Raw genomic sequence first — 17,278 nt, forward strand, 5'->3', positions numbered from 1 at the left:
TCCAAGCTCAAACTGATGAGGTTGAAGAACTGAGAAATTCTCATATCGAATAATGCCCAATATCCATATATTATTCTGGACTCTTTTTTACTTTGGAAACTGAATAAACAACACAGAGCGAAGAATGCAACGCATTAAGGACTAGATTTTCAGAAGCAGAGTGTTCAGGTGTTGGAGATCAAGAACGTATCAACAGAATTTTGATCCTACTACTATAATCATAATCAAGCTACCTAGTGAACAACTATAAAACCGGGTTATATTCGTATGGTTAGAAAATTAACTACGGTGTTGGATCAGGTGACGTGCTTGAGATATGTAGGTATTCCTCATTAAATTAATGTGGGTTTTTTAAGGCTGAAAAATTCTCGTGAATGACAGTCTATGGCAATCTTTTAAGGAAAAACGCTATTTTGCCAGTATGCGACTATTGTCGCAGTTGCATTGACAAGGTAAATAAAGAAACGGTCATAAATGCAGTTTATCTTTATATACTGAGTCCTAGCTGCTAAGTGAAACAGATTCCTTGGTAGTTACAACTTGGAAAACCTTGATATTGAATTTTAGTTAGGGTGATTTCTTCGACGACACCCTATTTACAAATCATGGTATTGTATTCCCTGATTTGCAAGATATCAGACCTTTCTCGGGTCCCATAACAGTATCTTTTTAGAATCATTAGATATTTCACCATTGAGTTAGGACGATTGATGATGATGTTGCAGTTTTAGACTTACATCTGGGCATGATTTCACATTGACTTGAGGACGCACTTATGATACTAAGTTTATGGGGTGACCGTTTAGTGGACATCACTGAACAATAACCTAAAAAATAAGGCGGATGGCGCTCCTCTTAACATGATCGTTAGGAACAACATCCAAAAAATCTCTGTTCAATATGATGAACTTGTTTCCGATGTATTTGTTGACCAAAAGTTAAGCACTGGCTACCATAAGACATGAAAATGGTCCAATTGGCCTTTTGGTCATGCTAGCATCATGGATACTGTAATTTCAGCCATAAAAAGAGCAGCAATCTGGCTATAGTATTATATAATAACGAACAGAGACATTCGGATTTATACCAACAACCGTGCTGTCATTTAATCCCTAACGGGTGTGTATACCTCATCAATATTCTAAAATCGTCTTACATGGTTACGGGGACATGGGGATTGTACTGGTAACTCTATCCCTGATGAACGCACTGAGACAGGTACCCTACTTTTCGACTTGAGTACATTGACTACATTTGCGTTATTCCGCTAACTATACTTTAGAATCGCATAACCGGGAATTTCTAAAATTACCATCTGAAAAACACTCGTTCTCAACTTAGCAACATGATAGCAATAATTACAGGATATTGCAAATTTGACATACATATTAGACGATTTGGAATGCCTTATATCGACTTCTGTAGGAGTTGTCATAATGAGGAAGAAGAGTCAATAGACTATCTTCTAGGTCATTGCTCTTTATTAGGAGACATTCGATCTGCATATATAGGGCAACGATTTTTGACAACTTATTACAATTATCTAGCATAGAGCTAGATCGCCTTAATGTCTTTATCAGACTTTGGAATTAGTTTGGGGGAAACCACCCACCTTACTGGAGTTTTGGAACTCCCTTATCTCTACTCTCCTATTGCCCTACTAATAATTATTCTTCTTCCTTTAATACTGTTTTCCTTTTCTCGTACTTTTATTTCATTCTAGATTCTATTCACTTGCGACACCTTCCACTCTTTAATGTTTTCCAGGTATCACAAAGGACCAATAGGACCCAAGTGTGCGATAAGCAACCTGTCTTTCTTTACCTAGGACGACTCTAGATCCACATAACCTATGAATGATGAAGAATTGTATATACTTATAGCTAAGAAGAATTATTTCCTTTTACGGAAGTACTGCTGCCAAGTGCTTTAAGACGAACGATGCCGTCAAATCTTTGGGGGGTTGATAAACGAAATTCTGTCCTCATCAACTTGAATGTTTAGTTCTAGCCTAACTTCCATCATCCAGATGGTGAAAATACTAACGAATGATTTAAAGGTGATAATAGCGAAATTGACCTGTACGAGTCTCTCTGGTTCCTGTTTTTATAATGATATTACTCTACTCGAAATCGGCTCTTGACGGAAATTTTCAGTATTTCGATTATAATGTTTAATAAAATAATATTCTGTCTGGGACAATAACCTTTGAAGTCTTTATATTTCTTTGTATGTGATATCATTGAAGTTACAGTTGCAGTTGGTGAAAACTCTGTCCGTCCAGAAATCGATCGATGTAAAAAACTGCGGTTGCATGGACTAATTACAACTAATTTTAAAATATCTATATTTACTCCAAATTTCATCAAATTATATTAAAACTGACCTATACTTTGATAACAACCTTTACATGGACATAAAGACGAGCATCGTGAAAGATCCTGAGTCGATCGGTATACTTTGACGTTGGTGTAGGGCAAAATTTAACCAGAAGGTTAGTGTTCTAGTCTGGTAGACCGGAGCTGGTGGGTTCGATTCTCACCTGAGGCACTGGTTAAGGAGCGCACAACAGGCCCGATAGAGGCCTAGGTGTATTTCTTCGGATTTGATGTATATACATCCTCCTTTCAAACTAACTAACTAGTACGCAAAAGTAACAAGTCCTTTTCAGAAAATGTTAGAAGGTACAAAACGTTATAACTTTCATATTTTTAAAATCTGTAAACGCAGTTTTCTTCTTTGTTTTGTCGTTTTTCAATAGCAGTTGAATTTTAAATTAGTGCCATTGGAGACTTATGACGTTTTTCTGTATCTACTGTAAAATTTACTGAATAGGACTTGCGTACTAAGCTAACGATTATTAAGATACTATATATGAAATTGGAAATGGTAGTAAATGACCTATTGGCGCCACCAAAATTACCTGTCTGCCTGTACAGATATTTACATATGTTCAGGTATTATAAGTCTATTTACAATGGCGGGTACAAAACATCATCATAAACTTATAAATCTAATGTCTCTTACGCATAGTTTTTTTGTACTATTAAAAAAAACATTTAAATTTTAGATAAAACTTAAAAATAAAGTAGTTAAGCTAAAAACTTTATAATCTATGTTATACCCACATATTAACTACAGATCTTTATCGAGTTACTAACCAAAACTATTCTAAGTCAAAATTTACAATAAGATTAAAAAAAATTAAGAAAGTAGACGTTCAGGCTAAATTAAAGATATGTATTAACAGTCAGAGACAATTTTATTTGAAATAGCTTTTCATATGTATTGAAATCATATTTGATTGTACAATTTAATGCAAAACTTTAGTAATGTTTTGATGTTGCTAAGATAAAGCAACACCTCTTTTCATATTATTTATCTTTAACTTTAGAAAGTAATTAAAATTTTAACAACAAAAACACGTGTACTTCTAATTTAAATATAAATTTACTTTTTTTTAGCAAAATAACAGGCCACATGGAGTTTTGCTTATTTTTTTTTATTATAAAATTTATAAATTAAACTATGAATGTATTAACTTTTAAGTTGTCACAGCGGCTGTTAAGTATTTTAGAAAAACAAAGCAATATTTCTTAATTGGTGGCAGTAAAATCCACAATTTATTAAGAATTATAAAAACTATATACTTAACAAGGTGATAAAGCTTTGTTTCTATTTCTGGATATGATACACAGAAGTATTTAATTACTTTAAGAAACACAAAAGCTAAAAATCAAACATCTAATAAATATATTTCAAAAAGTTGCGAAACAATTCTGCAAATGCTAAAGTCTTCCCTAGTTGTCTCTAGATAAATAACACAACTTTTAAAAGTTTATTTAAAATTTAATAAATCTTTTTAAATTTATTTATTTAATATATTTATTTTAGCAGTCGATCGAATTCAATTTAATACAATTTCATATTTATTACAAAACTAAAATGTTGTTTAAACGAAATTAGCGTAATTTAAAGAAAATAATAACAATTAAATAAAACATAATATACAACTTAATATTATTATCCATTGTTTGGAAACAAGCCAAAAAATACAAAAATAAATTTAATATCTTAAAATAATGGGGGAAAAAAGGAATATATGTATTTAGAAAAAAAGATCATTTGATTACATACATTACATTATATGTTCAGTAAATATTAGCAAGAGTATGTAGGAGGGAAGGTTAAGAGGGGAAGGGTGGTTTTTTTGTTTTAATAATAAAGTAAACGTCTAAGTTAAATGTAACTTTATTTAAAATCAAACGAGGGTGTATCACGACAAGTATAGGGACCCATTGGTACAATTATGACATGTAATTCTAGGTTATTACGATTTGGTCCCACCAAATGCGGTGATAAGTTAATGGAAGATAATGCCAATTCATCGAAAGGTATTAAGTTATCTAGATTAACAACACGCTGTTCGCCACTAAAGTATTCAGTGCGTTCATGCAAAGTTAAAATATGATCAATTTTATTTTGTACGCCAGTTATAAGGCAAGCAATCTATAATGAAGGAAAATTATGTGTTATTACATGTTAATAGTTTGTTTAGTATTTATGTGGAATTGACTTACTTTGAAACGTTTTTCATTGACTTGTAAATGTTTGCAAGTTACTCTTACCCGCACCGTATTAAGAGAGACTTCTGGTACATCTTCGCCCCACACCATTTTAGCTTTATTGTATTTGATGCCACGGGGAAAGAATTCCACTTCCCATGTTATGGGTTGTTCTAAACATACAAAAAAATATATTTTTAAAAAATTTCGAAATAAAAAGGAAACTTCGAAAATTTTAAAGAGAATGAAGGAAATTTTCATCCTTTTTATATAAAAAAGTTTTGCATAAAATATAAATTTCCAAAAATCTTCTTTAAAAAGATTTAAAGTAAAATTTTTTATATAAAAATAAAATTTTCGAAAATTTTCTTTAAATAAAGAATGAATTAATCCTAGATATAGGTTCGTAGGACTATATTTGAATAAATTATTTAGAATTTTCCCAAATATCGGCCAAGTAGCGATTAGAATAACATCATAACTTCTTACTTAATAATAAAACCATTATTTTCACTCTCTCAACAAACACTTACCATCTTCAGTCTCAGCAATATTTCCCGGTGTAAAGAAACATGTCACATAATTGCTATACTTGTCGATCAAATCAAAATTATTCACAACTTTACTAATACTCCATGTATCGTTCGAATAGAGACGTGGAGTAAACTGTAGACACCCATCCAGAGAGTTACGCACCTCTTTAACACGTTCCTCCTGACCCGATTGGTACGACATACCAATAGCCATACGCTGAACAATAAATTCTTTGTGATATTCCAATAAAGGGAAAATAAGTAAATGGGCTAATTCACGAGGAGTCATCATGGCAAAACGTATATGTATAACGGTCTGTTCTACAAGTTGTATGAAATTTTCATGCTTTTCAACATCCGTCAATGAATCATCATTATCCAGAAGATCTTTACGTTGTAGCAACCAATTTTCCAAAATACTAAAAAGTTTATATTCACTGCGTACCACCAAATCATTCTGTTGCAATAGTATGGCCATAACGGCCACATCAAGTTCTACAAAATCTTTGGATTCGGAAACAATTTCTAAATTCCATTTGAGGAAACGTTTTAAAGCTTCCGTCAGCTCTTTGTGTTGGGGACTAAAGGCAATAGTGTATTGCAGCCAAGACACAAGAAAGCCCTGCGTTGCAGCTTTAGCGGTGTGTTTCGTCATATATTGTACGCAAAGTTCGACCAAATCTTGTACATTGTATTTATGGGCCAAAGCCAGCATGGGCATAACGGTGTTAAGGGATATATTGATTTTGCCCACATACAAATATTTGAGAAATTGTGGAAATACCGCCTCACAACAGGGTTCCTCCACCAATTCAATGACATGCTTGCGACATTCATTCCACTCGGGATTCATTAACATAACTTGAAACACATCGCTACTGGCACATAGGATAACACGGTGAGCCGGATACTGTTGGTCACCCACCACCAATATAATGTCCGACATTAATTGTTCCGCATACAAATTGGCAATTTTCTTTAGCACACTGCTAGAATTATTCATGACGCGCTGGAAAGGAAATTTTCAACAATTATTCCCTTTTTATTACCAAAAACAACAAATGCATGTACGTGTTCTTACCAAACTTATTGAACGATCCTGCGATTGCTCATCCATTTCTATTATTGACGGCAATACCTCATCATCTCCGCCACTACTACTGTTCCCACTAGATGAACCCATATTTGAGGACATTTTCTCCATTTTCAATTTCAATCACACGAAATTCCCAAGAAATCTGTTCTCAATTTTGATCCACTGAATTTTGGGATGTTTTTTCTTATTAGAATTTTTTGTGGATAAAATATTAAATTTTCCAACTTTTTAGTGTTTTCAAACTATTGTTACATGGCATTTATTAGTTTTTAAACAGTTTGGCTAAATGATTTTGTATATATTCGATACTTTTTATGAATTTTTATTGTTTTTAAAGACAAAATTCTATTATAAAGATTTTTCGATACAATTTTTTCTGTAAAAATAATAATAAATGCTTCTTCTTATTGGACAAACAAACAGCTGTACAATACAAAGTTGTAATTTTTAGTAAGGGGAGTTGTTATAATAAAGAGATGCCATATTTTTGTAGAATTTTAACCCTAAAATAATTTCGTTTTGACAAGCTTTTATTTAATTTGCCTTTAATTAGATTTTGGACCAGTTTTCGTAATCCGAATAGATGGAAATTTGACAAATGTTATTTTGTTATTATGAATACAAATTTTTAACTGTTTGGCAAATAATTAAGTAGCTGTAAATGTTTTGTTCGAAAAAGTCTTTTTAGAAAACCAATTAAAAATTTCTGTAATGATATCACGTTTCGATAAAAGTCTGTTTAAAAGATTTGTCTGATTTATAGATTGCTCAGACTACCGACTACTGAATGCTTAGGATATTGATTATAATCTGCTCGACTATAATCTGCTCAAGCCAATGACTATCGAATAATAATAATATATCACCCATATTCTGCACATCCACTTACCAGTTATAGTTACTAAACGTTCGAACAAAAACACGGAATCGATTCAAATTGAAATGCAAAATGTGGGCTAATGTCTAATCAAACCAGCTACTATATCATTAAAATCTCGTCTATAGTTTGATTTGACTGTTGACTTTAGTCTGTTTAGATTATCTGAGCAAATTCTGCGTAATTGTCTACTATAATCTATTCAAACTATCAATTATATTTTAATGAAATTTGGAAAGAACTTCTGCAAATTTTCAGATTTTCTAACTTATTTAAAAATTGCAAAACACAAATAGTTTTCGATTGTATTTCTTTTATTTAAAATTTATTGTATTATCTGTATAATTAGTTTTCTTTTTCTCATTTTATATAATTTATTCTTAATGAAATGTTCAAAGTGCAAACAAAATTTTACATCAACAAAAAATGGATCGACCACAGTAAAAAAAATAAAAACGAAGAAATGCAACAGAAATTATTACACACAAATCACAAACAATAAAAAAAAAAAATTATCTAAATATAAACATAAAACAAAATATAAAAAATATAATTAATTAATTTGTCTTTTTCTTTAAATTAAATGCATATGAAAACAATAATTGCAAAATGATTGTTTGTTTATACGTAAAATGTTCCTAGCATAAGGTGAAGGAAGAAAGGTTGATTTTTTTTATTCAAATACAAGAGGGGAAGATGAAACGGTGGTTATAGTGGATAGAGTAAAAGGTATGTAGAAAAGAGAGCAGCTGCAATTATTCATTAAAAAACCTTTTACAATTCATCGTGACCCACGAATTTGCTAATATAACTAACTAATTCGGGCAGTGATCGACTGTCGTCATATTCACTTTGACGTTCACCATTTTTGTAAGCGAACAAGGTGGGATAACCTTCGACTTGTTGGTCAACACACAATTTCTTGTTCTCAGCAGAAGTACAATCGACTTTAGCAATTTTAACGGATTTTTCGCCACCATGCATTTTCTCAGCCAATTGATCCCAGACAGGACTCAACTTTTGACAATGACCACACCAGGGAGCATAGAATTTGACAAAGGTGACACCTTCAGCTACAGATTTCTCAAAGTTATCACCAGTCAATTGTAAAACTTGTAATTTATCTTGTTCACCACTGACAGGCTTTTCGGTAGCAGCAGCTTCTTGATTGCCATCACTGCCCATCATTTTCTTAACATAAGCCTGTAATTCATCATGACCACGAGAGCCGGAGTATTTTTCAATCTTCTTGCCATCCTCAATCCACAAGAGAGTGGGATAACCCTTAACTTCAAAGTCCTGGCAAATGGGACGATAGACGGTACAGTCAATCTTGGCAATGCTTACAGCTTTTTCATTTTGCAAAGTCTTGGCCAATTGTTCCCAAGTAGGAGCCAAACGTTGACAATGGCTGCACCAGGGAGCATAGAATTTAACAAAGTGATTACCACTGGAAACATGTTTAGCGAAATTTTCCTCTGTCAATTCAACAAGTTTGCCTTTAGCGGCAACTGGAGCACTAGCTTCAGAGCCTTCGCCATGGGGAATTTCATTGTCACCATTCAATTGTTCATTAATGAATTCTGTAATGGCAGGCATATCACGAGTTCCCTTGAATTTTACCGATTCGCTTTCGCCCAATTTGAAGAAACGTAAAGTGGGATACCCGGTAATTTCATGTTTAGCGCACAATTCTTGTTGTTGAGTACAATCGACTTTGGCAATAATGACTTGGGGTTCATCTTTGACATTCATCATTTCTGCCAATTGTTCCCAGAGGGGATGTAAGCGTTTGCAATGACCGCACCTAAAAGTAAAGATACATTGTAATTGATAAATATTCAAACAAAAAATCTTGTGTTGCATAATATAGTTTTCAATATAATCCATCGATATATATGAAAGTATGTAATAAAAAAAGAGGATCTAAAGATTTTGAAGGTAGGAAATGAACTATTTCTGACGGGTGACATTTTACCTAGCATGCCCTAAACGAGAGATCTAATAAATGAATATAACAATCTATTTTGCGATTAAAAATTGTGTTATATTAACTATTCGGCTTGCCTTTAAAACTATATTTCTTTACAAATACATTCGATTATATCAATTATCATTCATTAATCATAATCCACAAATAAATGCTTGACAAAAATTATCTTTTCAATGCATTTTAATAACAGCAAACTAAATAACGATCTTTAAGATAGATGTTATCATTTGTCTGTATATAAAAGTTTAAGTTTAATATACCCATAAAATTAGAAACAAATAAAATACTAGACCAGCACGTACTGATAAGAAGTAAACATTTGTTTAAAGTGTAAAAAACAAACTCATACAATACATTACACATGTATTCTGAATAAAACTAAATGCCTGCCTCTCCTTATCACCAACATGCAGATTTCAACAATAGAGGAAACATTAATAGAATGTGTGTTAAGAGTTGTGTATTTTAAAAAAGATCAAGTAACATTAAATTGAAATCATTTTAAAATAAAGAAAAAATATATAGAAGATAAGAAACGATTGACACTATAAGCCCACACAACAAAGTTAAAATATGAATTAAATGGTCAGTGACAATATCATAATACTAAAGAAATGGAAAACCAAAAAAAAACTTTAAAAAGCGGTTACTAGGAAATCTTCATAGATACGTGGGCGGTTAAAAACTGTATTTTAAATTGAAGGAAATAAAAAAAAATAAAACAACTTATCATAAGGCACTACGTGTCTATAGCAAATTGGCTATAAAGAAAAACAAAGAGTTGTTTTTTATAGCCTACACCGCCATAGTAAACTACGTAAAATGCATTTGCATTGAACATATGTAATGCATAGACATCGGTTCAAGATAATTTTTTTAGCCGATTTAGTGAAGTCTGTCCACAAAACCTGTATTCAAACTACACATCTCAGTTTATAAGAGAGCATTATGAATAAAGCCCGAAATATTCCATTTAGTCGAGGACTAAACCTTATGAACTGCATGAACTACGATTAATTATTTCAATATGCCTATATCGGTCGGATATAACCTTAATTCTGAGAATAAATGCATATCGGTTTAAGGTATCATATGGTCGGCCTTAACCAACTATACTGTCTCAATAGCATTTTTGGTGTTTTTACACATGTGTGTTAAAGAAAATATAAATTCAAATGAATCATAAATATTTCTGAATTATCATTGTTTTTTTAACAAAACATCAACAATTCTTTGTTTTATTATCAAACAATATGTATTTATTATAGATATACTTACCAAGGTGCAAAAAATTTAACAAAATGATTATTTTTTGCAATGGCTTCATCGAAATTTTCGACCGTCAATTCAACAGCAAAGTTTTCTTCTGCTCCTTCTTCGGCGGCCATAAAAGATGGCAAAATTAAAGCAATTATTGCCAAAGTTATACATTTTTGCCACGCCATTTTTAATTTCCCTTACAATAAATTCGTTGACAATAAAAACACACAACTTAATTACAATTTAATACTTATGCATAAATTTTCTTAATTTTAGTGCAAAATTTGTTTTATTAACTTTACTAAACAAACACGACTGTTGCAGAAATCTTTACGTGTCCGCTCTCAAAGACCGGTAAAAAAATTGTGTGGATGGTGGAAAAGAGATCAGTGCGAAGCAAAGTTTATGACGGCGTGCAACAGAAAACATTTTGACGACGGCGTAAAAACGACTATAAGCCGGCAAAATAATTCAACAAAATTTTCATAGGGATCCATTCAGAACTAGGTGGATAAAGATGTTTCGGTGCGGTATCTCAGAAGCCCCAAAAACGAGGAAGGAGAAGCTAGACGGTGGAAAGAGCCGCCATATACCGGTGGCAGATACAGTTAAGTACTTTGGTATAATCCTATATTCGTAAAATTTTGTATACATAGAGGATGGGATCAACAAGGCACATTGGATCTTAGCACAATGTAGGAGAACCATAGGCATGAAATGGGGTCTTAGTCCTATTATGACACATTGACTTTAAAAAAGTGTAATTAGCTTGTGCTTCAATAATCAGGTGGACTTTTTTGGACAAAAAGTGTAATATCAAACTACTACAGGGAGTTCAGCGTACTACTACAGGGAGTTTTGCGTACTACTTGGGTATAAATGGTGTCATGAGTACTGCATCAACCAAAGCTCTGAAAAAGTTACTAGATATTGCACCCTTTGGAACATATATAAGATATGCGGATCTTACAGCCTAACGGCTCATAGCTTTAGGCGAAGTGGCCAAAAGCTGTTATAGTATTCCTAATTGTTTTTATATATTAGATATTAAGCGAAATGACTCAAAGTTTAAATACTCCATTTATACCTCAGAGAAATCTAGTAAGTTAAATTTCAACTATAGTTGGTATTTTAAATTAAGAAAATTTATTTAACCTTCTTGTACCAACTCCTCCAAAGTAGTTGCCTTACTTACCCAAAATTGCATCCACAACTTTAAACTTATATTTTCCGTTACCACAAAATAAATAAAGTAGTTGCCTTACTTACCCAAAATTCCATCTACAACTTTAAACATACGTTTTCCGTTACCATAACATAAATGTCAAACCGGCACCTTATACTACGTTTTCATGCAACTCTGCCTTGTGGAAGTCATTTGTCCACATGAATTTCAATGTCAAAAAATATTGTCATTTAAAAAAATTATTTGCACAATAATTATGTTTTTGTAAAATATGATAATAAAAAAATAGAAAACAATAAAAGATAACAAATTGTATATGAAAAACATTGTAATACAAATGTTCGAAGTTTAAAAATAATTCAAATCGAATCAAATTCGGGAGGCAAAAAGTAGCGTAATATCGTTAAAAATATCTGTTTCATCATAAAAATGGCAATAGAGGCTACACACCAAAAGAGTGCAATTGATACTAGTAGTGGTCATACAATTACTGGCGCCAACACGCAGCTTGTGGAAAACAAATCCAAAGTACTCAATGACGACCCTAGATTTAGGATACGGCCTTTACAACAGGTGGCCTCTGCTTGTTCAGGAGCCATGCTAACAGCTACTTTTAGTTAGTATTCAAGAGTAATATACATATTCAAGGAACAAAGTTCAATTGGTTTAAATATTCATTTCTGTTAATTATAGTGACTCCCTTGGATGTGATTAAGACTCGTTTGCAGGCACAACAAACACAAATGTCCAACAAATGCTTCCTTTATTGCAATGGACTAATGGATCATCTATGTCCTTGTGATCCTAAATATCCCACTACAAAACAGGCGCATCTTAATGGTACTATTGTATGTATTATAAGGTTTTATAAACTTGATATATTCTTAACTAAATTTAATAACAACAGGACGCCTTCATTAAAATTAGCCGTTCTGAGGGTGTAGGTTCCTTATGGTCTGGCCTAAGCCCCACCTTAGTATCTGCCTTACCTTCCACCGTTATTTACTTTGTGGCTTACGAACAATTTAAAGAACGTTTCCTAGAGTTTCATTACAAGTATCTGGCCGATGTAAAGGGTTCCCACAGAGGCCGTGATATACCCTTCCTTATACCTTTATTGGCTGGTGTAACGGCTCGTGTATGTGCCGTCACCGTTGTCAGCCCTGTTGAGCTAATACGCACTAAAATGCAATCGGAAAAAATGACTTATGCCCAAATCTCTTCGGCCATACGGACAGTGGTACAAACACAAGGCATATTGGGTTTGTGGCGTGGTCTACCGCCCACTATACTGCGTGATGTACCATTTTCCGGCATTTATTGGAGTTGTTATGAAACGATAAAATCACAGTTCAATGTTGTTGAGCCCACCTTTGCGTTCAGTTTCTTTGCTGGGGCAATATCCGGTTCGGTAAGTTGTCCCGCGTATAGACATATGTTACAAACATGTTTTTCTGTTTTGAAATGAAAATGGGGCATCTTGGCACTCTGTAGCAAATTATAATTTTGCTGGTAATGATTTCACAATAGAAAAACTAAATTTGTAAACATATACACATACGCATTTGTATTCTTATCACTTTGTTTTCTAATTAAGAAAGTTTACTTGATTGTTGGTTTTGTAATTTAATATTTTTAGATAGCCGCTACAGTTACAACCCCCTTCGATGTTATCAAAACTCACGATCAAATAGAGTTTGGCGAGAAAGTGATATTTGCAGGTTAGTAAAATTTGTAAAGAAAAAGGTGAATACTAAATTTTAGGTTTCATGGGACTGTCGCAAGATTTATCGTGGTTGCCAATATTTGCTCCACATGGCGCAGATGGCGCAACCTTTTAATTGTAGAAATAAAATCTAGTGCAAATAAAATCTATGAGCCTATAATAGTATATCTGATTTGTGGTAAAAATTTATGCATTTTATATTTTTCATAATTTTTCCTCAATTTTAGATAAACCTGCCAAAGATTTGCCCTCTCGTGGTATGATGAAACGTCTTGCATCCATTTATGCTTTGAATGGTCTACGTGGTATATTTGCTGGTCTGGGTCCCCGTCTATTTAAAGTGGCGCCCGCCTGTGCCATTATGATATCGACATTTGAATATAGTAAATCATTTTTCTATCAATACAACGTACACCATCATAATGAAAATGTAATTATAGCAAGTAAAAATAATGTTTAACATGATTGCAGTAGAAGTGTTAATTAGAATATAATATTCCTATAACGTTATGCCACTAATTGTTGTGTACAGTTTTAAGTTTTAGTTTTTTTCTACACATATGTACAAAAAACGACCTAATGTTATTTTTTTATTAGAAATACAAAAATATGTATTTAAACCAAAAAATTTTAATTATTTTGCATACAGAATGCATACATATATCGTAAAATAGCTTGAATTTTTTGTTAAATTTATTTTTAATAAAAATAGTATCTGTTTATGAATGTATGAGTTTTTTTAAAAGATCTTTTTGAATTTATTGTATTTCGAAGATATATCCCAAATCTTTTGAGTTCATTTTAACCATTGCTCAGTTATTTTAGACATCTGTAGCAAAACCTGTTTTTTTGCTACATCTTATTTTCCTTTTCAAAAATCTTTATTTTCTTTTTTAATTGAGAAAATAATAAACGAACTCTAGTTCTTAAAGGGAACTTTCAAAATTGTATTGAAAATTCATTATTCGAGTACCCAAATACTCTTTATACTTTCCACGTCACTTGTCATAAAACACTCTTCAAATAGATTCCACACACAAAAAATACAACTCTGCTATAAAAGAACTGTCATCACAAAATAGGGAATAACAATAACAAACACACGTGTGAAACCTTTTATTTAGAAAATTTTGAAGAAAAGATAATATTATTTTAAAAATTTGCAAAAATGACCACCGAAAATAATGAAAAACCCAACACTAATGAAACAACAACAGAAATAAATCAACAAGCCAACAAATCCTCAGCTGAAAAAGTAAAAACGAAAACCAAAAAGATACAGAAGCCAGAAAATGCTATACCCCGTGGTCAGCCCAAATCTAATCGTCCCTGGAAAACACCTAAAACCAAGTAATTTGCTACCAAATTCCACAAATTAAAAACTCTATTTCTCATTCCTAATCTTTTCAGATTTTCTTCGTTGAAAAAGACTCAACCGCGTTTATCATTCGAAAAGAAAATGGAACTACGCAATGAATTGCGTGCCATCAAAGAGAAATCGCGTGAATTAAAAGAGGCCCGCAAGGAAGAAGCTATTGCTAAGCATCAGCGTCGCGTAGAAAACGCCGAAAGGCGTTTGGCCAATGAACGTCGTGCTGAAATTGTCCAGGTCATTAAGAACCCTTCGAAATTGAAGCGCATGAAGAAGAAGCAAATGCGTCTTATACAAAAGCGTGATTTAAGTGAGGTAAAAGTTGTATGAGTCCAATAAATAAAACTGATTATTCTATTAGTTGTAAATAATGTAGGTTTATTGATTTTTTTAAATTAAATAAAAATGTGAAAAATTTAATAAGTTTTTTAAAAGAGTTTTTATTTTAATAATTGTTTTAATAAGTGAAAGCCATGTATGTATACACGGTTGTTAGATCTTACAACGTTGTCAGTGAAATGTGCAGAAATTGTCTTTTACGCTGAAAACACTTGAATCAACACCATAGTGCACTATAAAACTAAATCTATCTATGATCCTCCTGTTATATTTGATTAATAAGTCTGCCATGTACCATTAATTTCTGAAAGGAACTGTTACTCTGAACACTATTAGAGTCTTTGTGTGTATGATCGGATCTAAATATCCTCGATGGGCTAAAGGAAGTGATAGCCGTTATATAAAAATCGATAGGACAAACGGTTTCAGGGAAATACATGTGCATATGTATGTAGATTTTTTTGAAAATTTTCACTACACGTGCATTTTATACAATAAGCTTTAAAAAATAACACTGAAATAATTTCAGTGAAAGTATTAAGTTTTTATTAATTACACAGGCCAACGAAATGAAGGTTTGTAAAAACATTGGAAACCAATGCGATTCGGTTTTTCTATATCACTCCCAATAATCTCGCAAAATGGCATTGAATATTTAGCAAGGTTGGCAACCGCTTCGAAACGGTGATAGGGAAGTGTATGTGCCACAAGATTTACATGAACACACAGACGGACGGACATATCTCATGTTTTGGTAACGGTATTTTAGCGGTATCGGTATTTTGACTGGATTCGTCCATGGGTGAGTTAGAGCATATCTTATAACTTATACATACTTTAAGGTGGGTTTAGGATCAATATTTTCGGAGTTACAAACATTAGCACAAACGTATAATACCCTGCCCACTATAGTGGTGTTGGGTATAATAAACCATAATTTTATACAACGGTTGGTATTAAAAACTCTTTATTAACCTACAGTCTAGTCTATATTCAAGTCTATAGTCTAGAATATAGGCTTGACTATAGTCTAGACTATAGGCTTGAATATAGACAAGCCTATAGTCTAGTATGGTGTCTATAGTCCATAGTGGTGTTGGGTATAATAAACCATAATTTTATACAACGGTTGGTATAAAAATTCTTTATTAACCTACAGTCTAGTAAGTAGTCAAGCCTATAGTCTAGACTATAGTCAAGCCTATAGTCTAGTCTATAGTCAAGCCTATAGTCTAGTCTATAGTCTAGTCTATAGTTTAGTCTATAGTCAAGCCTATAGTCTAGTCTATAGTCTATAGTCAAGCCTATAGTCTAGTCTATAGTTTAGTCTATAGTCAAGCCTATAGTCTAGTCTATAGTCTAGTCTATAGTCAAGCCTATAGTCTAGTCTACAGTCAAGCCTATAGTCAAGCCTATAGTCTAGTCTATGGTCAACTCTATAGTCTACTCTATAGTCTAGCCTATAGTCCAGTCTATAGTCTAATCTAGTCTATAGTCAAGCCTATAGTCTAGTCCATAGTCAAGACTATAGTCTAGTCTATAGTCTAGTCTATAGTCTGGTCTATAGTCTAGTCTGGTCTATAGTCTAGTCTGGTCTATAGTCTAGTCTGGTCTATAGTCTAGTCTATAGTCAAGACTATAGTCTAGTCTATAGTCTGGTCTATAGTCTAGTCTATAGTCTAGTCTGTAGTCTAGTCTATAGTCTACTCTATAGTCTAGTCTATAGTCTAGTCTATAATCTAGTCTATAGTCTAGTCTATAGTCTAGTCTATAGTCTAGTCTATAGTCTAGTCTATAGTCTGGTCTATAGTCTAGTCTATAGTCTAGTCTATAGTCTAGTCTATAGTCTAGTCTATAGTCTAGTCTATAGTCAAGTCTATAGTCCAGTCTATAGTCTAGTCTATAGTCTAGTCTATAGTCTAGTCTATAGTCTAGTCTATAGTCTAGTCTATAGTCTAGTCTATAGTCTAGTCTATAGCCTAGTCTATAGTCTATAGTCAAGCCTATAGTCTAGTCTATGGTCTAGTCTATAGTCAAGACTATAGTCTAGTCTATAGTCTGGTCTATAGTCTAGTCTGGTCTATAGTCTAGTCTGGTCCATAGTCTAGTCTATAGTCAAGACTATAGTCTAGTCTGTAGTCTGGTCTATAGTCTAGTCTGGTCCATAGTCTAGTCTATAGTCAAGACTATAGTCTAGTCTATAGTCTAGTCTATAGTCTAGTCTATAGTCTAGTCTATAGTCTAGTCTATAGTCTAGTCTATAGTCTAGTCTATAGTCTAGTCTATAGTCTAGTCTATAGTCTAGTCTATAGTCTAGTCTATAGTCTAGTC

At 32.7% G+C, this 17,278-nt stretch overlaps 4 protein-coding genes across 4 annotated transcripts; 2 read left to right on the forward strand and 2 right to left on the reverse strand.

Moving 5' to 3' along the window:
• Positions 1-3,833: 3,833 nt before the first annotated feature.
• On the reverse strand, positions 3,834-6,590 carry LOC119616042 (BTB/POZ domain-containing protein 17). Its single transcript, XM_037972186.1, has 4 exons — positions 6,180-6,590; positions 5,099-6,107; positions 4,581-4,738; positions 3,834-4,509 (listed from the first exon to the last, which is right to left on the reverse strand). The coding sequence occupies exons 1-4, from the start codon at positions 6,300-6,302 to the stop codon at positions 4,252-4,254; spliced, it is 1,548 nt and encodes a 515-aa protein (XP_037828114.1). The 5' UTR covers positions 6,303-6,590; the 3' UTR covers positions 3,834-4,251.
• A 1,157-nt stretch (positions 6,591-7,747) lies between these two features.
• Positions 7,748-10,710, reverse strand: LOC119616020 (thioredoxin domain-containing protein 5 homolog). The gene is made up of 2 exons (XM_037972149.1): positions 10,343-10,710; positions 7,748-8,878 (listed from the first exon to the last, which is right to left on the reverse strand). The coding sequence occupies exons 1-2, from the start codon at positions 10,507-10,509 to the stop codon at positions 7,846-7,848; spliced, it is 1,200 nt and encodes a 399-aa protein (XP_037828077.1). The 5' UTR covers positions 10,510-10,710; the 3' UTR covers positions 7,748-7,845.
• A 1,024-nt stretch (positions 10,711-11,734) lies between these two features.
• LOC119616021 (solute carrier family 25 member 40-like) lies at positions 11,735-13,981 on the forward strand. The gene is made up of 5 exons (XM_037972150.1): positions 11,735-12,126; positions 12,204-12,358; positions 12,418-12,921; positions 13,150-13,231; positions 13,464-13,981. Exons 1-5 carry the CDS (start codon positions 11,940-11,942, stop codon positions 13,694-13,696), a joined length of 1,161 nt encoding a protein of 386 aa, XP_037828078.1. The 5' UTR covers positions 11,735-11,939; the 3' UTR covers positions 13,697-13,981.
• A 316-nt stretch (positions 13,982-14,297) lies between these two features.
• On the forward strand, positions 14,298-15,031 carry LOC119616028 (coiled-coil domain-containing protein 86). Its single transcript, XM_037972168.1, has 2 exons — positions 14,298-14,586; positions 14,647-15,031. Exons 1-2 carry the CDS (start codon positions 14,405-14,407, stop codon positions 14,936-14,938), a joined length of 474 nt encoding a protein of 157 aa, XP_037828096.1. The 5' UTR covers positions 14,298-14,404; the 3' UTR covers positions 14,939-15,031.
• Positions 15,032-17,278: the final 2,247 nt, after the last annotated feature.

This window comes from Lucilia sericata, unplaced genomic scaffold, assembly GCF_015586225.1.
Source record: "Lucilia sericata isolate MDLA Ls3-8-SP2 unplaced genomic scaffold, ASM1558622v1 Contig000053F_arrow, whole genome shotgun sequence".
NCBI lineage: Eukaryota > Metazoa > Arthropoda > Insecta > Diptera > Calliphoridae > Lucilia > Lucilia sericata.

Coding starts and splice junctions, on each gene's coding strand:
- LOC119616042 (XM_037972186.1), bottom strand. CDS start 6,302: ATGGAGAAAATGTCCTCAAATATGGGTTCATCTAGTGGGAACAGTAGT. Junction 6,108..6,179: donor AGGATCGTTCAATAAGTTTG/GTAAGAACACGT, acceptor TTTCCTTTCCAG/CGCGTCATGAATAATTCTAG. Junction 4,739..5,098: donor TATTGCTGAGACTGAAGATG/GTAAGTGTTTGT, acceptor TTGTATGTTTAG/AACAACCCATAACATGGGAA.
- LOC119616020 (XM_037972149.1), bottom strand. CDS start 10,509: ATGGCGTGGCAAAAATGTATAACTTTGGCAATAATTGCTTTAATTTTG. Junction 8,879..10,342: donor GTTAAATTTTTTGCACCTTG/GTAAGTATATCT, acceptor CTTTACTTTTAG/GTGCGGTCATTGCAAACGCT.
- LOC119616021 (XM_037972150.1), top strand. CDS start 11,940: ATGGCAATAGAGGCTACACACCAAAAGAGTGCAATTGATACTAGTAGT. Junction 12,127..12,203: donor CATGCTAACAGCTACTTTTA/GTTAGTATTCAA, acceptor TGTTAATTATAG/TGACTCCCTTGGATGTGATT. Junction 12,922..13,149: donor CTGGGGCAATATCCGGTTCG/GTAAGTTGTCCC, acceptor TAATATTTTTAG/ATAGCCGCTACAGTTACAAC.
- LOC119616028 (XM_037972168.1), top strand. CDS start 14,405: ATGACCACCGAAAATAATGAAAAACCCAACACTAATGAAACAACAACA. Junction 14,587..14,646: donor TGGAAAACACCTAAAACCAA/GTAATTTGCTAC, acceptor TAATCTTTTCAG/ATTTTCTTCGTTGAAAAAGA.